The sequence below is a fragment of the Vanessa cardui genome, chromosome 25 (genome assembly GCF_905220365.1).
Source record: "Vanessa cardui chromosome 25, ilVanCard2.1, whole genome shotgun sequence".
NCBI classification, from domain to species: domain Eukaryota; kingdom Metazoa; phylum Arthropoda; class Insecta; order Lepidoptera; family Nymphalidae; genus Vanessa; species Vanessa cardui.
In genome coordinates, this window is record NC_061147.1 from 3367041 (window position 1) to 3390763 (window position 23723).

At 33.1% G+C, this 23723-nt stretch overlaps 1 protein-coding gene across 10 annotated transcripts in view; it reads left to right on the top strand.

Moving 5' to 3' along the window:
* The window catches only part of LOC124540554 (plasma membrane calcium-transporting ATPase 3), a 128859-nt gene that overhangs the window by 78621 nt on the left and 26515 nt on the right, over positions 1-23723 (top strand). For 7 of the 10 annotated variants that reach the window (XM_047118221.1, XM_047118219.1, XM_047118223.1 and 4 more), the window contains exons 4-9: positions 15561-15761; positions 16564-16572; positions 17960-18080; positions 18386-18551; positions 22587-22680; positions 22936-23052. In XM_047118221.1, the coding sequence (XP_046974177.1) occupies positions 15561-15761; positions 16564-16572; positions 17960-18080; positions 18386-18551; positions 22587-22680; positions 22936-23052 (708 nt within the window). The remainder of the gene's footprint in view (positions 1-15560; positions 15762-16563; positions 16573-17959; positions 18081-18385; positions 18552-22586; positions 22681-22935; positions 23053-23723) is intronic. The other 3 variants (XM_047118222.1, XM_047118229.1, XM_047118227.1) reach the window with 1 other exon arrangement.

A 23723-nucleotide genomic window follows, 5' to 3' on the forward strand; every position in this document is an offset into this window, starting at 1 on the left:
CATGTATACAAGACGCTCACATGTTAGTTGCTTACATAGCCCTTTGGCAGGCGTTGTTGCCAGTGCAATAAAGCCAGCTAACAAGACCCCTGACAGTTCGTCGGTCTACAGTCATACGAATGTTTTGATTAAAGGCAGGAGGAAGCGGGGCGGATCAAACAACTTGGTTGATATAAAGTTGGCAAGCTTATCCTAGTCCGCCTCGATTAATGTTTTGTACAACACGCTTCTCTAACCGAACGTACCTATTCTTTATACGTATTGGTAAATGATTGTGGCTATTTATCATTCACTACAGATTTCGTGCCAAATATCCCAGTTGTACTTTTAAATAGGAATCTTTGAAATTTGGTCATGTGATGATAACGATGTTATAAAATATCTAGTAATCTCTATTGGTACGGAGATAAATAAAGGTTGTGTTATTAAAAATATTTGAAGCTAAATTAACATAACTGTTGTGTCGTAGGAAGTGCTATGAATACGACATGCACGTGCCGTTTAAAAATATCTTATCCAATTTGAGATCACAGCCCTTCGAGAGTTATCGTGTGATATATATTCAATATTCATCTTGTAACGTGACGTCTCTCCTGTCCGACGTTTCGCAGACGTCAATGTGACGTTATATTTGTTCCAGACGTACATACACATATATATATATAAAACCTTTATGTTGACATCTCATGCAATAATAATTATAAAATGTAAGTCGTACAGTCTGTGACGTCAGTCAACTTTCATCTGTATTCATTTTTAGTTTGTCTGCTGTAGTTTTTTTTGTAACATGAAGTATTTATATACAGTCGATTTTCAGTAGTTACGTTTTCTTCTTTACATTTTTTGTATTAACAGTTATGTTTGTGTCCTATGAACGCAAAATCGAGATTACTGGACTTCTTATTGGTTTCTATTTTAAACGCACACACACAACAATCCAAATTTTTCTATTAAATATTAGTAATGTTATAAATATTAAAATTTTCTAAACTTAGAATCAGATATACTATAATGAAGAATAAATATCGCTGCATGTATTTTTCAATAATTAGATTTTAACATATATTAAAATAATTCAATGTGGCATTCAAGGAAAACATTAAAAATAAATTGTTTATTGCAATTACATAAAGATATCTATATTAAAAAAGCATGCATTACCGTCAATGACTGCACTTTCGTTAAACAAAATATTAATAAAACAACAATTGAAAAGTTGTATTCAATTTAACCTCAAGTATTTAATGAACGTGAGAGTTCTCTAAAAGCAATTTAGTTCTGTAACTGTGCGGTTACTGAAGGATTTGTTTCAGCTATAGGACATATAGGGGATTTATCTTAATGCGTTCGGACTGTGCTGCTATCATAACCTCACAGTCGTTTAATTTTATACGTATGACATTTCGTGCGGTCTAATATCATTGTTATCTTCGAGTGCCTGCTTTGTGACGTTACGATTTTAATTGGTTTCACCTGTAAAGCTATTGTATAATTATTAATGTCTATATGTCATTCGCGAACGAATTTATTGTGATACTTGTGTTTAATTCAATTTCTGATTGTGATCTGATGTTCTGTATTAGTTTTCAAGGAATAGTTCTATTGATTTGAACCCGCCCAGGTTTAAAATAGTTTGGAATTATTAAGAAATAAACTGTCATGATATGAAGATAATTTATACCTTATAACACTTGGATTGGATCATTACTAACGGAGATTAAATTACATACAAATAAATAAATTACTTTTTCATTATATTAGTATAGATTGATATAGTATGAATTAAAATTATATTTCTTATTCTAGGTTTTATTTATTTTAAACGCTATATCATTTGTCGCTTTCCGACATTTCACGGCCGTGATCTGCGGTTAGTTTCAAGTTGTTTTCACCGAATATGTGATATGGAATAATTTTATGAGCATACATCTGATATCGCATCAAGTGAAGATTAAATATTATATTTCCTATTTAGTTCCTTATTTGTTTTGATTGATAGTTTGTCTACGAAGTTTTGTGCTACTATTGTAACTCGATATAGTAATGAAGTTGAATGTTTACATTAGTAGGTCTCGGTTTCGATGAATTTGAAAACGATCGGGTCAAATACGAACATACGACTTTCACATTGCTAGACGCCCATATATAGTGAAACTAACGATGGTAAGTTTAAATATATTATTCTATACGAGACTTTATTAAGGACACAAAAGTATTGAGTTAGTTGACTCAATTTTATTCAAAACTATAAACTATTAGGTATATTTTAAATGTACCATATACGCTTACAAAAACTATGATATCTCCACATAGTATAAAAGAAAGTTGCCTTCCGCTTCTGTACGCTTAGATCTATTAAACTACGCAAATTATAATGCAGTTTTCATCACAAAAAAAAGATTAATGAAAATTACGGTAATATAGGGAAAAAAAAGCAATTTTTAGATTGCTCTTCAATGTATAAATTGTATGTAGAACCAATGTGAAGCAGGGAAGGTTAGCTAGTGAATAACAATTTACCTTCAAGATTTATCATCAGTAGGTCGTCATAATGTATCGATAACAATATTGGTTAAGCGAATCCATTAATATCCAGCACTCGACGAATATCTGTTTGTGGAAAACCGAGTCATCAATAGAAGCATTTCCGCAGCATAAAATGCGCTGCGCCGATTCCAAATAAATGTGATACGAGAACGATGACGTACTCAGTTCCCTTTTCACTATAAATATGTCGTATAATCAAATTATACAATGCACTTAAGATTAAAGAAGCACAACAACAACAACAACAGTCTGTAAATTCCCACTGCTGGGCTAAAGGCCTCCTCTCCCTTTGAGGAGAAGGTTTGGAACATATTCCACCACGCTGTTCCAATGCGGGTTGGTGGAATACACATGTGGCAGAATTTCTATGAAATTTGTCACATGCAGGTTTCCTCACGATGTTTTCCTTCACCGCTGAGCACGAGATGAATTATAAAGACAAATTAAGCACATGAATCAGCGGTGCTTGCCTGGGTTTGAATCCGCAATCATCGGTTAAGATGCACGCGTTCTAACCACTGGGCCATCTCGACTCACAAGATTAAAGAAGCGAAGCCTGTAAGTTCCCCGCTGCTGCAGAAGCAACTCCTTTTTTCCTCGAGAAGACTTCATTACGTAGTAAAGTCGCTTACCGTTGTCTGTCCCTATGTATGCTTAGATCTTTAAGATTACGCAACGAAATTTGATGCAATTTTTTTAATAGATAAAGTGATGCGAGATGAAAGTTTTTATATATAATACATAGGTGTACAACATAGTACAGAAATAAGAATTCTGTAGTATATTTAGAATAAGTATTGTATCCGTTCGAAGCCGGGCCAGGTCGCTAGTTTGAAATAAATTTCACCACGCTGCTCCAAAGTGAATTGACGGTAGCTTGAGAATCTCTCGATGTTTTCCTTCACCGCCGATATCGAGACGAATTGTAAACACAATTATATTTATAATAGACTTTTTAATTCTTGTCTTGTTACATAATATAATTTATGAACTTTAATATCAATTGCATCCTGTTATGAATGAAATTTCTTCTCCAATAACGTATTTCAGTCGACGTCCATATATCTCGCGTGAAAGATATATTTGGTACAGGGCCTATGCTTCCGCAATCCTGTAACGTTCAAAGAATATTCAACTTAATGGCGTTGTATTTGGGTTGAAATTGTGTTGCGATATTAATACCGTATTGACTCGGTTTTACATTTATCAAGCTACAGTCGATTTCATTTCGAGTGTACACATCCTCTTCGTAAGACTTATTAACTAGTTTTTGTATGCGGATTAACTCGTATCTCTTATTTGATAATAATGGAACTAAGGTGTTTTATGTGTTCGTCGATAACGTGTTAATAACTGTATACTACGCTAAGCCTTTATTTATTAGTGTGAACACACACATACAAAGAAAAATGTTTTGATTATCCCCACTCGAATTTAGGTCATTGATTCAGACTGCGGTTTTAATACAGGATAAAAAATACAAGTTGTTTATTTTTATTTCAAATCAATAATATATGTAATTCGCCATTATTAATTTCTTCTAGTATTATAAATGATTTGAATCTCATCAAGGCCTAACTGTGGGTGTGGGTAAATTTCGCACAGGCAAAGCCGTAGTTTCATCTAGTTGTAAAGAAAAAATAATGAGTAATGTTTAATTGAAAGTTGGATGTTTTGGTTAGATTATCTTAATAAATAATCAACATCTGAGCATAATCTGCATTATTCCAGACCGCGAGTCGAGAACTCGCAGTACGATAAGCGGGTCAAAGTTTTAACTGTATTAAACACTGGGAACGACGGAAATTGTATAATCCGGACCGAATTCCCGGGAGGTAACCTGCAAATGAACAATAAACCAACCGGAAAACCGGCGTTCGATACATTTCACTTTTCGATATTTAAAATTTCAAATAATAACGATCTTTTAACATGTCTCAATACTATAGTAATTATCATATCATATCGTAGACACGTGTAATTAAGTTATCTTTATAGCTTATATGTAGCTATTGTAAAACATATATTTGTACATTATTATGTTTCGTTGTACTGTATGTTACCGAATAAATAAATTATTAAACATTTACAAAAAAAATGGTTATTAAATTCATTTAAGCATTGTATTTTTTTTAAATATAATACAAATGTTTATATTTATAATTCTATTTATCATTTTCGTGCTCGGTGTTAAAACAGCGTGGGGAAACCTGCATTGTGTCGGACAAAATTAAGCCATATAAGTATATATGTGCCATGCCATGTATTCAACATTCCTATTAAATTTGCAGTAGAATACTTTTCCCAGCAATAGACATTAAAGAGCTGCGGTTCCCTCAAAAAAACATATTCTAATTAATTACTAAATAATAATAGAATACCACACCTATAACATTTATGATAAAAAAACATATTAATATCAAGCTTGTTGTATTCTGTAACCTTGCAGATTTGCTAAGTAATCTTTATCAGATAGCAACGTTATTAAAAACCAAAATGAGAATTGACTGTACGATGCTCAATTATTTATAACAAAATGTATTATGATATTGTGCAATGAAATCTTATGTAAACCTATATAATCTAACGGTCTCGTATGGTGAATGCTAAAAATATTCCTTTATCAAGTCCTGAACTCTTAGTACCTTTTGAATTTAAACACCAAATCATTGCGGCGCAATATGTCATTCTCAATCGGTAAAGCAGATTTTATCGCTCATACTGAGTACACGAAAGTAGATCTTATGGTGACGAATCTTTTCTTACTTCGACTGTATATGAAATTAACATTTGACCGCGTCTCTATATACGGTACTATTACGCTTGAGTTATGGTGAAAATATCCCCATGTCGGGCTTTGTATTCAATCTATCATTTGCGACGTTACGACATCAAAGCGGGAACAGCAAACAACCTTTGAGACTTTTGACGTTAGTGTACGCGTTTTACTTACACTATAAAAGATATTAAAATCACATCAAATTCTTTTATTCGATATAAAAGAATAACATTGACTTATCGATTGTCAAATTGAACATAACCATCGGATCGCAAAAGAAAAGAAACGCGGAAGATACTCTACAGTTTTTTGTCGATTTATGAAAAAATATAAGTATATTCAATATAAAAAAATCGTATATAGATTTGATAGACAATTGACAATCTCTTCGTTCCCAAGGAGTGCTATGAACTAATTGTATAATAACCTCTCAAATACAAGCTTTCTTTAACAATGGTACGTCAGTTGTTGTTGTTGCTTTTTAATTTTCACTACCTTGATCATCGTCATAATCATACTCGCTCACTGTTGTACAGAACCCAGCACCATCACCGGCTTATTTATATAGCTGTAGACGTCCCTTGCACGTTCGCGGTCTCCTCACAGATCCTTACGAATTTAATAAACATCAAAGAACGAATGAACAGCAACAAAACGATTTATCGCACTCTATCATCAGTAAATCGACATTTGAGAGAAAAAGACAGCATTGTATATAACTGTACAGCGTAAGGCGATTAAAAATTTATCTAAGCTTTAGAAATTAAATAATCCGAACGCGAAATGAACAATTTACGATTCGAAAATAAAAACAATAAATTCTCCGCCCCGTTAATTGCTTTCAGCATTTCATATTGCCATTGGGAATACGACGGTTCAGATAGAAAATGGCTATTGGTGTTCGTTTGCGACGGAGCTTTAAGCTTACTATGCACATTTTTATATTAGAGATGTGTTTTATAGTTCAATTTAACTTATAGAGTCAGATATTATTTGTAGATTTCCTGATTCTTTGGATTCGAACGTAACATCATTGCTAGTTTTAAAATGCATTTTTTGTGTGTGAGTGTGTGTGTGAACCGAGATGGCTCAGTGGTTAGAACGCATGCATCCTAACCGATGATTGCGGGTAAAGGCAAGCACTACTGAATACTAATGTGCTTAATTTGTGTTTATAATACATTTCGTGCTCGACGGTGAAAGAAAACATCGTGAGGAAACCTGCGTGTGTCTATTTTCATAGAAATTCTGCCATATGTTTATTCCACCAATCCGTAGTGGAACAGCGTAGTAGTTTATGTTCTAAACCTTCTCCTCATAAGGAGAGGAGGCCTTAGCCCAGCAGTGGGAAATTTACAGGCCGTTGTTGAATGTGTGTGTGATGGAATGTTGATATATATGTCTTTGTTGTTTAGTGTAGATGTTAGTGAAGTTTTAGCTCATGTATCAATCATCAATGAAACGTTTTTACTCATAACTAGAGATGTTCACAACAGTACCATCAATCTCTTGAACGTTAATACGTTCTAAATTTAAATATGTTTCTTATGCTGGGGCTAAGTGACTTATAGTCAGAGGAATGTGACTAAATCGTTCAGTATGATAGTTAAATCATCGCATACTTTCCGCTGAGTTATTTCAGTGTTATGTATCCAGTCAGTCTAAGAATGACTGAAAACTACATGTGTTTACGTCAAAATCATTACATAATGATTATTTAATTTCTTTTCATTATAATATTCTTAAAACAATGCTACGTCCATAGAATATTCAACGTTATTTCTTCATTTAGTTTTGAATTGTTCCATCTCAGTAGCTACCGCCTTAGTAAGCTAGTAATTCAATTTAGTTTGTAACGAACTATATTGAATTACTTGCTAGATGAAATATAAATTTGAACTGAACTAGATTCAAGACCCGTCTTTGTAGAAAAGTAGACAACAGCCTGAATGTATTGAGTTTAAAGAACGCTGTTACCAAAAAAAAGGTCTTGCTGGTAATAAATAAATAAATAATAAAAATAAAACACTGATTTGATTTTATTTTTTTGCAAGTACATACATATGTTTGATTAAAGGGGCTCCATTGTTGTTATTTTTATAAGTGCCAAGGACATGAGTTGTCGAGCCAACGTTTACTAGAATTCATTTACAATATTTACATTGTTATAAACTGTACTACTCGCTACTATATCTGTCTTCTTCTTTTATGGAGAAATAAAAAAAGCTAGCAAATCCCATATCCAATAACTTTGAGCTGAAGAAGCAATAAGACGAAACAGTTATAGTGATTAATAAAACTCAGTATAGACGAATGTTTACGTAATTGTAACCACAAAATAAATAATCTAATCGAAATATACTTTGATTCATTCAATTGATAACGTTATTTTAATCCATAAAGCTAACATCACCCTAGAACTATTGATAGCGGATTGATTGTTTCCTTACCCATTTGTAACAGAAAGTAACTCAGGCCCTTGTGTGATCTGCACAAACTTAGCGGTGGAAAATTTATTTTACTGTTTCCGTTATAACCATCTCAGATGTTATGTATTATATTCGAGTTAATTTAAGCTTGTACGTAACGTTGTAACGTATCTTATTTTAGATATTTATTTCAAGTCGTAAAGACAACGCGATCGTTTTCCTTTTCAACGACTTTAATGATGTTTAGCCTGTCAAACGGATATTGTTCATTTGCCGTTTGACTCATTGTCTTAAGAATTTTCTCGTAACAAACTCTTTGTACGGTTTTATTTAGTATACATAAAGTAAAGGTAGGAATTTCAGTGTAGCTCTTTTGTTCGGTGTATGATATTTCACTTATTAGTTATTTATAGTTTAATACATGATCATATTTAATGTAGTGTAAGTATAGCTGTATAACCGTCTTAGATCTCTTGGTTGGTGATTGGGGTACTACGTAATGATTAATACTTTTATTGTAATGCCGATGTCTATGGACGGAATAGGTCCTCTTATAAGGGGTATCAAATTCGATAGAAACCAACTTCAATAATTTCTTATTTGATTATTTTAAATGTATTATTATTTATATACTACAGTTAGTAATATATAAAAATGTGACTATAAAACACTTGCTGTGCCCGCGACTTCATCTGCGTTTGAATTTAACGAAAAGTTAGTATATACATACATATGCTTTTAGTAAAAGGCAGTTATTTTAATATTACAAAAATACACTTTAGTTTTATTATATGTATAGATAACACTCATTCCAATTAACACGGCTTCACACGTAGGCAACAATTACACGTATAATCTTGTTTCATTCGAAATATTTTTACATTGTCGACAAGCAATCATAAACTTAATGACAATAATACGTCGGTTCAACGCCCTGCAGCAGCATTACGTAAAGTTATCTACCAACGTCATAGCTTTAAGTACTCTGTGGAAACTTTGGTTCTCGTCCTATTTGCGTTTTATGACCTTCATGTTCCTCAGCCCTATTTCGCCTTTGCCGTGTGTCAAATCAATATCTATACGATTACGTGAGGCTATGTATGTTTGCTTGCAACAACGACTACCATGGATTTATTGTTATTTTTTTTTTATATTGTAGAATTTTATGATAGTGGTAGCGGCTTGAAATGTTTCGGCCAAACGCTCCTTTTTATCATCTCGTATGTCTGTGTGAATAGTGTCTGAGAACAGTGAACGGGGCTGTGCAGTTTGCAGCCTTGTTCTTAAATTCTCTCTGTGTGTGTAAAAATAAATTCATAAAAATTAGTCAACATAAAATCAGAGATCATCATTAAAATATGTTGTTTCTACTTTGTCTTATATGTAATTTGTGAGTTTTAATTTCTTGATCTATTTGTCTATTGGATATGGATATGGCAAGCGTACCCACGAACTGCTACCACGAACGCGTACCAATCAAGAACGATCTCGAAATCCATTATATGTTCCAAATGAGACGAAATTTACGCGTCAGAATGCGTCTCCATAGTCTTCTGTGTGTTTGTTTTTGAGTTATATTTCCTGTCTAATTTTGGAAATTTTAGGATATTGATGATGAAGTTGTCCAAATCGAATTCGAGACTAAACAATTACTCAAGAAGGAGGATAACAGTCCTGTACCTATTGGTCACAGGTACATTTATCTGCAGCAAAAATGAACTATCTGCGATTCCAGATTGATATCCCCGTGACATATTACATTCAGATCCGTTCAGTTGTTCTGAAGTGACCTTGCAACAAACAAACAACAACAACAGCCTGTAAATTCCCACTGCTGGGCTAAAGGCCTCCTCTCCCTTTTTGAGGAGAAGGTATGGAACATATTCCACCACGCTGTTCCAATGCGGGTTGGTGGAATACACATGTGGCACATTTTTTCTATGAAATTTGTCACATGCAGGTTTCCTCACGATGTTTTCTTTCACCTCTGAGCACGAGATGAATTATAAAGACAAATTAAGCACATGAATCAGCGGTGCTTGCCTAGGTTTGAACCCGCAATCATCGGTTAAGATGCACGCTTTCTGGGCCAAACCACTGGGCCATCTCGACTCTTGCAACAAACATCCATCCAAACTTCCCCATAAATAATATTAGTGAGATAATGTCATTATGCCCATGTTTATGGCCATTTTATCTTCCCGTGCTTACGGTTAATTGTTTTGGGTTAATGCGTTCGTGAGATATGTAACTCCTTTTTCCTTAATTTGATTCAGGATTTGCCTCATAAAATCTCGGTATTCGTGTAAAATGCGTATGGCGTCACGATTTTAAACATTTCAGGTGATAATTATGACTTGTTATTTAAGGATATGTATTTTTTTGTTTGTAAACAAAATTGAAACGATGGAATTATTTAGGTATTTGGTATCAACAATCGTCTCTTTAATGGAAACTAAATTATAATATTATATAAAAGCAAAAGTCTTTGTGTTATACTCTTTGACTTCTTAACTGCCTACTCTACCGCCTCTACTAAACACGTTATCAAGAAATACATTAAAGAAAATAAATCACCTACACAAAATACACGAGCACATGAGTTTTCAATCCAAATAAATTCCATGCAAACGAAACTATAGATCTATATATCTATTCAGTCATGAAGACATAACCCTCAACAAAAACTACTCTAACTAAAAAAAATAAGTAATCATATAATCTAATTTGTACTTTTTTGCTGTCTCTACTCTTATGCTAATCGTCTCACGCACACTAAGACATCTTAACGCGAACGTCACTTGACGACAGTAATTTGTCTACTGAAGTGGATATACTATACGCAAAAATACTATCTTTATGTAATTAATATTATACGAAAGTAAATGTGAATCTTCGAGTTAACAGAACGGAACGGTTTTAACGTTGAAGGTTAATTACTAGGCCGTGAACTGGCTGGCTACAGAAAAGTTTAATTAGTAAAGAAAACATTGACTAAATATCACTTTCTTTGAGTATTCGACTTTCGCTTAGAAACTGAGAGATGTAACAAACGAGATGTAATAAGATTTATATAATAATGTAGTAGACGAGCAAAATAAGCACCTGATAGTAAGTGGTCACCACCGCGGTAAAACATTGGCGCTGTATGAAATATTAATCATTCCTTACCTTCTTTCGCCTATGTGCTACCAATCTTGAAAACTGAAATGTTCTTGTGCCTGTAGTTGTACTGGCTCACTCACCTTTCAAACCGGACAACGATATTACTAAGTATCTCTGTTTCGCTGAAAAATATCTTATAAATTAGTGGTATTTTTTCATACGGACAAAGCTCTACAAGCAAGTAGCATATAAAAAGGAACCAACAAAAATATCGATAATTAATTATAAATTTATAATGAGTTAAATTGTATCTACACGATTACAAATATTTGTGAAGAAAGTCAACCCTCATCATCATTATCAGCCCTTGTCAGTCCATACCGGACATAGCAATTTTAACTCGATCCTATTTTATTTTTTTAATTTGAAATGAATTTATAATTTATTTTAACTTAAAAACAACAAAAAATACCATAAAATATGGAATGATCAAAATGGAGTAACAATTTTTTAGTTTGAAAATTGTACAATAATTCGTTACCATTTCATTGATAATTGAGAAAATGTCTAGGCAAGTCTAAAACACTATATCAAATATTAAAATTGACTCAAAACACTTATGCGTTGATGGTTTTTCTTTAAACATAACTGATGTACTCTTACCCTACCAGATTGTATCTTGAATTTAGCGATATTTTATTACAATTTTATCGCATGTGCTCATAAGAAAGTGCCTACATTTACTGGCACGATATTTTAGTCTAATACATTAAGTTCACGACAGGAAGCAATTAGAATATTTGCCTTCAATTAAAGCGATAACTTTTTTTTTCGAGGTAAAAGATTTGGTGCCCTCAATTCTAATCATGAATCAAAGTAAAGTCAATTATTGCGCATTGCGTAATCGAAGATTTCAATCTATCGATATATCGTTATTGATCACCGAGCTAAGCTTCAATCACTTGATAATGGTCCTGTCCTAATTAGATATCATTATACTAGCGATTTATTTCGAGGTAAAATGAAAATTAAATTAAAATATTTATTTATTTAAACATGTTTTTTGAGAAAGACAGTGAGGATACAGCCATCTATTCACGAAACAAGGGGCTTGGAAAATTTTCCAAAATGATAACACACTTTTCCATTTTTACTGATAAAAAAATATGTTGCAAGATAAGCCGAGGGCAGTACTTAGTTTTATGAGTAAAATATTACGTAAATATATAAATAAAATTTTAACAAAAAGAAAAACCGACTTCAAACAAAACACTATTTTAAAACAAATGAATATGCACGAAAAAGTAATAAAAATAATTGCCTATTCAACATATTTTTTAGAGTCTTCCTAAGTTAAATGAAATGAAAAATATTAGACTACTTAAAAGTCGATTAACGATTATATCATGTAGTTATAGTTATTGGTATATTTGGAGCCGGTGTCGGTGGTTTTAAGTGAAGCTGATGTTGACTAACTAATTTTTTTTAATATGGATAGATTAAGCGTTCCGTTGTATATGAGTCAGAAACTACTTCGAGGACAATTTCAAAGGAAACTTGCGAATAAAGCAAAAATAGACTTTCGAAAATGCGGATTTAATACGTCACGCGGCGTAAACTACAAGGATCCCTCGAAAGAGCTGTAATCGAACTCAGCAAAAAAACTTTGAAAAAGACCAACTATATTTCGTACATCATATGACATCACATCACATACACAAAATTTGATTAAAGATAGTAAGAAATTCTGCCCCATATCGCACTCTAACTGCGAGCAGTATAGGAGTTCCATCACTACATAGTATAAAACAAAGTCGCTTTCTCTGTCCCTATATCGTTAAATCTACGAAACGGATTTTGATGCAGTTTTTTTTAAAATATAGTGTGATTCAAGGGGAAGGTTTGTGTATATAATACATGAACAATCTAGTAAAGAAACAATGATAATTTTAGAAGTTTGCGATGTGATGTCGTATATAAACAAATTCTGTAGTATATTTAGTTTCAGTATTGCACCCGTGCGAAGCCGGGGTGGGTAGCTAGTTGATTATAATATTCAACTATGATAATTACATAAACATAACCATAATACGGAAGGTGACTCAAATATCCAAATAACCTATAAATAAAAGATTCGACCGAGTATCGCTAACGTGCTCCTCAGAATTGTTCCGCTCCCTTCCGTTTCGCTACTTTGTCATGGATCCTATGCTCAGAACCTTACCAAACTTTCACCAAATTACCCTTGAACTATATATTTTATAATAAAAAAAGAATTATCAAAATTGGTTAACGTGATTTTCAGTTATTCACCTATTTGTCGCGCATATACGTAATGCAAATTTAAGACTTATATCGTTTTCAAATGGATACCATCATCGGAAAAAAATAAAAAAAAATGGGACCCCACGGGAAGCACTACCTTTCAAACAAAAAAAAAATTATCAAAATCGGTCCACCCAGTAAAAAGTTATGAGGTAACAAACATAAAAAAAAAAAAAAAAAAAAAAAAAAAAAAAAAAAAAAAAAAAATACAGACGAATTGATAACCTCCTCCTTTTGGAAGTCGGTTGATTAATAGCATCGTATGTTATTATGAAACATAATTAATAATTTCGTTGCGTTTTCGTGTTAATTAGTGGAATTGATTTATTTTTTGTTTATTTTTGGAACTCGGTCTATCGAAAGGCCATCTGATCGTAGATTATCTTCGTCTGTAGACACTGAAATTGTACACTGTTTCGCTAACTGTATTGACTTAGATAAGTACGATGTGCTACTGTTTGGTGGTACTAATAATGAGCTCCGACCGCTGACGTCATCATCATTATCGTCGTACTTTATCTGACAACGAAACCCCCTAACTTCGTAGTCTCTGAACATAAATTAGACTAATATGGTAATATTAATAACGACGGATTAACATCCAGTCTAAAAATTAGGCCGGTGTTATACCGTCAATAACAAATTTGTTAACTTGTGACGCAAATTAAATTGAGTGTTCATCGTAATCACCATCCGTTGACGTCACATTCATAATTGTTCATATCCCCAACTCAATTCGTTATTTTAACTTGTTGGTTAATTTAAATTATTTCAACGTTAAACTGAGCCTCCTCGGATAATTGGTGTAATTTTGTGTTGACGGTACGCGTTGGTTTTTGTAATTGCTTTAAGTTATCAAAAATCGTAAACAATTTTGACGAGAACGGAGGTAAACAGCGAGAGAATCCAGACACGTGTTCCTCTGTGTATTGCTCTCGGACTGTTACAAAATAATTGCCATTGCCAGATATTGACAACTATTTCAGTACAAATTTACATGTATTTAATGTAATCGAATAAATATAAAGAAGCGGATGCTTCATCAATAATATAATTGGTTCTTCCGTTTTTTTCACAATCATCTTACTCATATTATGTTTATGAGTAAGATGATGATGATACATAATGTTAAAGTATCTTTGTACTGATGTTTCATTCAATTCAATGTTAATGTGGATCAATAAGGCGCGCTTAATGGTTTCTTTTTGTCTCTTACCGGAATAGCATGATGGACGGGAGAGCTTTCTCCAATGGACACTTACAGGCTGCTCCAGCTCTGATTTAAAGATAAGAAGCGCCCGGGTGCTATCTGTGTTTTGGTAGTCTCTTAAAATTATTAATTGACATCAATGGACTCATTCGATACTACAAGATTGACTATCAACGCTCCATCGTCAAAAAACACTACTTTGAATAAAGATAAGAACTGAGTTGTTCTTTAAAAAAATCGTATCACTACCTACATAAAGGGGTTAATACAAGTTTGAACGTACATTGTATGTTACACATATTGCATACATATATTGCAATGAGGTGTCTTTGAAAACGACGTGCTTTTAATAGACCATACACATTTCCGTTTCGTATCTCGACAACTTGTTAATATTCCGCATTGTGACTATTCTGGTCTGAAGCCAAAATATTGTTTCAACATTTCGACGTATATTCCTTTGCGATTGTGAATTTTTCAGTAATATTTTTATCATAAAGGCTTTGAATTTCAATGGTAACATGCTGAATACGTTATTGATTATCAAAATCTTTTAACACATTTTAATATTCATCACATTCGTTAAATCATATGAATCATAACCGAAATCTACTTGAAGATACACCAACCTGTATTATAACAGTATCCTGTAAACCTTCTCTAAAGGCAATAAATTCTTAGTTTAACATACCTTTTACTAAAACTTTATTTTTCTTTATTATGAATATTATTGTTGTTATATGTATATGTATAATACAAATACTTACCTACACGAGCCCTAAAAATATCATAGTCGATAACGGAGGTATCAAAATAGATCAATAATCGTAAAACAGAGAACCATCGGATCAGTATTTCTAAGTACTTACATAGTGCAATGATATATTTGTCTATTTTGTATACTATGATCATATATCTTCAAAGTATTATAATTATAACATATATGTAGTCTGTTTCCCTCGATTTTCCATATGCCTATAATCTTCTGCAATGACGATGTATAACGATCTAATAATTATTCAAATTGAACTGGTGGTCTGAGATTAGGGCCGTCAACAATAAGGAGCAGTTTACTGATGATTTGCTTAACTTTGTACGTATGTGTGTAATATATGTTTAGTTATATGTAAATAAATATATAATTTTATTTTCTTTTTGTCCCCAGGTCTTAGCGGGTCGAAAGCGGACCTGCAACACAGGCGCGAAGTGTTCGGGTCCAACCTGATCCCGCCGAAACCTCCCAAAACCTTCCTAACCCTTGTCTGGGAGGCGTTGCAGGACGTTACCCTTATTATATTGGAAGTAGCTGCCGTGGTATCGCTAGGGTTGAGTTTTTACAAACCGTCCGAAGACGAGACCGATATCGGTAAGTTTGTTCATAAATATTATCCGAAACATTAACATCAACCCTGTAACGACATTTCAGAAGACGACATAAAGACGATTTTCCGCAAACATGACTATGTTATTCAGTGAGATAACTAACAAATGTCTGCAAAAGAATCTATCTGCATTCTATTAATATTCCCAAGGGCAGACGTCCAATTCCTCGTTTCCAATTTCGTTTAATCGGAGAGAAAATAATTTGGGTCATTTATACAGTAATAAAAAGGAATATGTCTCAAAATTCAACGAATACAACGAAACGTATTTTAAATGAACCCACAAATATTTTCCATCGAATGCTTTTATGTTATCCGTTGAATGGTCATGACATTTTGTCAGTTGGCTAAAATTTTACGACCCACACTCGTGAAACCAAGCCAAAGAACTTCATAGGCTGTCTCGGGAGGATGAAAGGCAGTCTAGTTGGCAGCCTGATCAAAACCAACGCAACTTTCTTAACTGTTATGATTATTTGACGTTAATACAATGCGTTGTTTGGAAACTCATCAAACTTTACCCAAATACTATATCTGCCCTTAGTTTGATCAAATCGATTTGAATATCAAAGGATAATTTGCATTTGTTTGAAATGTTCACATTTTGGTAATATCAAAAAATGAAAATTACGTGGAAAACCTCAAGGTATTTTTATTTTTCAACCAAAAAATGATTATTGTTTAAATGATTGTAAAATACAGAGAGGTATGCGCAGAGGATGCAGTGTAAATAATTGTAATTAATAAGTGTATTTTCTCTTTTCAATAACAATATGGAATCATTAGACGACCCTGGTAAGAACATGTAAATAATGGTTTTTTTGTAAATCCTGCACTTTGCTCGTTTCCTAATGTGTGCGCATTTATCCATTGGGTAAAAAAAAAAACTATACTGTCAGTGACTGCAACCAGTGTGTGTTCAGTTGTAGCGTCTACGTATCTGTCGGTATCTGTCCTCCTTGAATTTCCAACCATGGTCAGTTATCTCGAATTCACAATATTAATAATAAAAGTCACGTATATCAATACCGTTGATAATATAACATTTCATTGAAATATAATAATTTACGTTCTGGTTTTTCGATTCGAGATACCATGGTACTTCTAGGGCATGTTTTGTTTTTTTTATTTGCTTTAAAAAGTAGATCACGTTTTAGTAGAATGCACCCCGGCTCTCTCCGTTCCGATATCATCCCGTCCGCTTCTGCTAGCATTAAGCTGTTCGATCGTGAATTGCGATCCTTTGTTAGTGTACGTGACAATCACAGTACTAAGCTCGACGCGTACCTATTAAAACATCGTTCTTTATGTTATATGAAATAAACATAATAATATAACATTTTCAAGGCTTTTTTAATAAGATTTAATTTATGGTTAATTGTTCACGTACAATAAATAGTACGTGATAAAATATATGTTTTTTTTTCTCTTCCGACAGACAAACCTCTTCTGTCTAGATTTCTGTTATTCGCATGAATGTGAATTAGAAATTAATGTTCTATATTTAAATTACATAAAGACAATTTTCGTTTGGCAAATTAAACAATATACTTTTTATTTTAGCTATTTCGTTAAGATACAATGTGTATGGTGTTGATAATATCATTGTTACTGCAATCAGTTGATCATTTGGTTGAACAGATTGCTATCCGATATTATAATTCACTGATCTGGATTAATCCGATAATATAAATTAAACTCGCACAGATTATAAATCTTGTGTTTAAATTTATGATAATAATTTGTAAACCGCGTTTGTGCATTCATTGGGTTATGCTACTTTTTGTTTTAGTCGACAAGTAGTAAAATTTTAAGTATCACACAAATATTCCAATGCTATCTTAAATATTGTTGCACACCTCGAACGCGAAGTGGCTTGGATGGTGCTCTATTATCCGTGTAAAATAAAAATCACGATTCACTCAGCTTTAATTATTTCGGTCTCTGGAATTTTTTACGTCGTCGACGAACCTTTAGAATCGTTGATAAAGTTGAAAAGTTTCGAAAGTAGAGCAACTTTTTTTCTGGTACTTGTAATTTAGATGACAGCGTTGTTGTTGTTAAATGTACTTTCTTATTTCCTTGAAAAAATACAATAAGACTTCGTAAATAGTTAATATCACAGAGTTGCGAAATCTATAGCAAGTAAATGATGTATTCACATTTAAGTCGTATGTTTCAGCACATCTGGATGAAGAAGAAGGTCACTACCAATGGATCGAAGGTCTGGCGATCTTAATATCTGTCATAGTAGTCGTCATAGTCACAGCGTTCAATGATTACACGAAAGAGAGGCAATTTCGGTAAGTACTTGTCTCTTTTCTTCATTTTACGATCATAGTATCGACACGTATCGTTGCGGAAAATCTTTAATAAATATGACTTATATATTTTGGACTATCTTCGTTAGAAAGATACTCTATCAGATTTTTAAAATAAATTTAATTTTAAATAGACTAGTATTAAAAAGTAACTTACTAAGCATAGTCTTGACCTGGCTCAGTTACTTATGTCTATAACACCAACAAAATAGCTCTGAGCTAATTTTAATGATATTTGTTACTGGTTAGGGCGTGTTTTTTTCTAATCCGACGTTCATTACTTTCAGAGGGCTCCAATCACGGATAGAAGGTGAACATAAGTTCGCAGTGATCAGAAGCGGCGAGGTCAATCAGGTGCCGATAAGCGAAATAGTCGTTGGTGACATATGTCAGATCAAATACGGCGACCTTCTGCCCGCTGACGGCTTACTGCTGCAGAGTAACGATCTTAAGGTAAGCACTAGCCATCTAGAACCGTTTCTTACTGAATATATTACGTAGGTACGATACAACTACCAAAATATCGCTTTTACAGTTTTTGTCTGTCTATCTGTTTGTTTCGGCTGATTTCTGGAAGGGTTTGAGCGATAATGACTATCACTGGCAGATTGGCAGCTGATGTAATATAGAGTAACTTAGACTACAACAATAAGTATTATATATGTACTATTATTTTATATGATATTGAGTGCAATAAAGTTTTTATCTATCTATTTTTATAAATTAAAACGCGCAAGAAGTCGTGGTCACAACTCATATGCACTGTTGCAACCGCCTGTAATGGCGTATCAGACTTAATTAATCATTTGAAAAAGTGTTTTGTGGGTATGGAAAGATGTTGACAAAACAGATGATATTTTTCTTATATTTAATAATATTTTATGTGGAGGTCAAGGCAAGAGCCCATATAGCTGTATATAGTTACACAGTCAAACTCTTTTCAAACCGGAACATAACGGTACTTTTGGACTTTTTTATTAGTGACTAACATTTCAATAATAATTACAATTGGATTAAACAATAAATATATTAATATAAATGAAGCTGTAAAATGAATATAGTTAACGACTAAAATACTTTAATGCATTAATTGTATTACATCAACCAAGCCAGCATATCTTACGTGCCTAATGAACCGCAACGTTTGGATGTAACACATAAAAGAAACGGCATATATTATGTATCTTGAATTATAGAAACATATTAAACAAGTGCGCGATAAAGGAAAACATCGTTCAGAAATCTTTTGTTTGTGGGAAAAGAAGGCTTTTGTCTCGCACCATGCAAAAGTAAAGTAAAGTAACAGCCTGTAAATTTCCCACTGCTGAGATAAGGCCTCCTCTTCCATTAAGGAGATGGTTTGGAACATATTCCACCACGCTGTTCCAATGCATTTTCAACAGTGGAATGCACATGTGGCAGAATTTCGATGAAATTAGACACATGCAGGTTTCCTTACGATGTTTTCCTTCACTGCCGAGCACGAGTTAAATTATAAAGACAAATTAAGCACATGTATATAGTGGTGATTGCCTGGGTTTGAACCCGCAATCATCGGTTTAGATGCACGCGTTCTAACCACTGGGCCATCTTTGTTGTCACCATGCAAACTAGCGTTTTTTTTTGGTATATTATATATTTGGTATATATATATATCTATAGCTTATCTTTTCGCATTGGTAACGTCCCTTAGATAGTATTACAGTATCGATGTATTAACAGATAAGGCGGGTTATTGGGTTATCGACGGAGGCTCGAGTGTTTGCTGTATCGACTTTAGTAGTAACCTTGCGAAATTGCTCCCTAAATACAGCTATGACGTCATAACACATCACACCCGCATAAAATATTTCACATACTGATATATGTTGAATTAATTATTCATGTAATATTGTCACTTATATTTTTTGTTTTTTCGTAATAATATCACATTTAGATTATGTAAAATCGTTTGTCCTGACTGGATTTCAACATACAGACGAATAACTGATACTTACTGCATTTTATGACATAATTATTAGAAAGTAAGAATCTTTGATAATTTGAGCTTTATTATATCAATGCGAATTTATATGTGGGCAGATATAATATATGTCATGAAATGTTTATCTAAATGTATCAAATGCGAACTATCGATCAATTATTATCAAAAAGCAGCTTATATCATATCTAAAAATACTTAAAAAAAATGCAAAGCTAAATTTTTTGAATAAAATCCTAGCTTTTATAGAAAAATTTATTTTTATTTGACGACCTCCGTGGTCGAGTGGTGAGTGCACCGGTTTTCATAAGTACGCCAGTCCGAGGTCCCGGGTTCGATTCCCAGCCGAGTCGATGTAGATTGTCATTAGTTTTCTATGTTGTCTTGGGTGTCAGTGGAACCGTCGTTACTTCTGCTTTTCCCAACACAAGTGCTTTAGCTACTTACATTGGGATCAGAGTAATATGTATAATGTATGTCATGTTGTCTCATATGTATTTATTTAAATCACTGAGTATTTAAAAGCATTTGTTAACACATTAAAGGATAATATCAAGGATTCCTGTAAGTGTCGGATCAAAATGTACTATACTCTATTCCAATCATAACAGGAAAAAAGCTAAATAAAAAACATTTGGCAGCAAATTAACGCGATATCATTGAAGAGCTTGTCAAATCTGTACTATAGATTTGCGAAAAAATGGCGTTTTGAAAGTCGACAAAACTTACTTCACTTTTCCTCTTCGACATTATCTACTAGTGTCTTCGGAGCACGAGAACAAGACATTCGTAGATAATGTCGAAATATCGAGCCCCACAAACAAAAATTAAAAACTAAAGAAATGACTGTAATAATAAAAATAACCATGTTAATTTCAAATCTTATATGTTGACGAAACTGTCATCGAAATATTGAAAGTAAAATTAAAGTGCAATAGTATGATAAACGATTACTCAATGATCACAAAGTCTTAATTAATAGTACACAATATAGCATATATTGATGTCCGAAAATCCACAACAGCGCGATTTCTTAGACATTTTCTAATTCATAACCACTTTGTGGAACCAGCTTTCGCCGGCGGTTTTTCCGAACCGATACGACATGGGAACCTTCAAGAAAAGAGCGTACTTCTTTCTTAAAGCCGCCGTGTTGCAGATGTCCATGGGTAGTCACTTTCCATCAGATAAGCCTCCTGCTCGTTTGCCACCTATGTCATAAAAAAATAGCTCAGTTATTAGCGAAACACTTAAAATACGTATATTTGATTTGTTTATCTTTTTTCTTACTTTCATTGGAATAGTCTATACATTTGTATCCACGATCATAAAACCAGCGTGATAAAATAAACTGCAAACAAATAAGATCGCAGCAACCCTTATTTATTTTATTAGTAAGATATTTATAGGAAATTTATAAAAGCTCGTTACTTTACTTTAACTTTATTAATAGTAACAATTTAAGAAGTGGTATCAGTTTACCTGTTTGCTTGTTTATCAGACTAACTTACTTTGCGTCAATTTCAAGTCCAGATGTCTGATAACGTACGTGCGTACTGATAACAATACAGTTATTTGATAAGAGTCAAGGGAATGCGGTATTTTTATCTAAGTATCTTTATTTAATTATTATCAAAGTTGACAAGATTTTTATATCCTTTTATTTGTATATCTTATCGTAATAGTGATCTAGTAACATAATTTATATATACCAATGAAGTGGCACACATTCCATATATGTACATAAGCCTTGTGTTCTCTATGATAAATACTATAATTACATATCATTTATGTACTTTACTTATACTGCAGTTAAAAAATAATATGACTCAAATAATTATGTAAATAAATATTAACATACAAATGTTATTAATTTAAAAGTATTTAAAACCACATTCTTGTTTTGGGGTTTTGTATTTATTTCATAATTTGGAACTATGCAAAATTTTAAAGTGGCTTAACTTTTCTACGCATTGTAATGTATAGAAAGTTTGCAATGCATTGTCGACCACTCTACTCTAAAATCACAATAAAGCCTCAAAATACAAGACACTGTCGAAAGGAGAACGTTTCATAAAATTGAATTTTATGTATCGCTAGAGGTTTCAATTGTGGTTTTCTTGCCTTTTTGTCATTACCGTTTGGTAAAGGCAAGAAACACAAATTAAATCTTTCTTACAAATGAAATTACGAAGATAAAGAATAAGTATATATTCCGTATGGTTATCAATGAATACCTTTTTACCACCAATAAATTTTTGTCTTGTGTAATAATATCTGCGCAATTTTAGAATAAAAAGATCTTGCTCCAGGAAGCATGTTTTGTCTTTGCAAAGTCTGAAAGCGTTGGAATATTCTCGTTTAGGAATCTCTGCAATTGTACAGAAAGTTATCAAAACAACTTAAGTTACTTACAGAAACTTTATTCAGCAACACATGTGACAAAACTAAACTTACCGATTAAGCATTGTTAGATAGGAAAATTTAAATGTGCTTTTTCATTTTAGATTGACGAGTCTTCGCTGACGGGTGAATCGGACCATGTTAAGAAGGGAGAATCATTTGATCCCATGGTGCTATCCGGTACTCACGTTATGGAGGGTATGTATTGTAAATAAGTATAGGTGTAAAACGATCGTGACAAAAATGCTCTTCATTCTTTCCTGACCTTCTGACGGGTTTAAATCTCGCTACTAATAATGTTCTGTGGTGCATTTATCACTTTGAACGGATAAACTAAATAAATACTTAGACAGATCCTCAAAAATATCCCTATTTGGTAAATATGCCGAAACCCGTTTGAAAGTTCCAAGGTTTCGAAGATTTAGGAGAGATTCGCCCATTAATCAATTCCAGGCTCCGGTAAAATGCTCGTCACGGCGGTCGGTGTCAATTCGCAGGCGGGTATCATCTTCACGCTTTTGGGCGCTGCGGTCGACAAGCAGGAGAAAGAGATCAAACAGATGAAGAAAGGTCAGTGTCCGCACTGGTGCTCGTATATTCTTAGATTTAGCGGATAATCGGAGGCATTTTCTGTTTTCACTTTGACTAATTTTTTGGGCGATTTAATAGTTTCTTCTGGGAAAGTACTATCGGAAAAGTTCATTTAAAGGACTGATCCTAAATTGTTTATGGAAGATATATTTGGTATTTTTTAAGGTACTAACTTATGAAATTTGTCTTGAATCAGAAAAACGCCTCCAAAAATATCCAGCCAGATATAGTTAGCATTATTATAAATACATTGCTCATTTAGTTGAATTATATAATGTAGCTTGATGAAACATGCTTGAGGTACGGGTGCTTGCTTTCCTAGAGACCGAAATGAGACCTTATGTCTTTGTAATAGAGCTGAGATTAATAGAATATAGCTATCAGCTAAGCGAATTCTAAATGAGCAGTGTAATGTTATGCTTGATAAGGGCAATATCGATGATGGTGGAAAAAGTCAATCTAAATCTTAATTTTCCGTTTTGATATATATATCTTTTTGTTTTTTTTTTTAATATATTCTCCATCATCGACCCGAGTGTAGTTGCATCACGAACGACATGGTTACCATTGACAACGCACTCGTCCCAATGGGATGTTTTCCGAACAAAATTGATGAAAATAATCAAAAAAATTACAAATCAATCAATTCA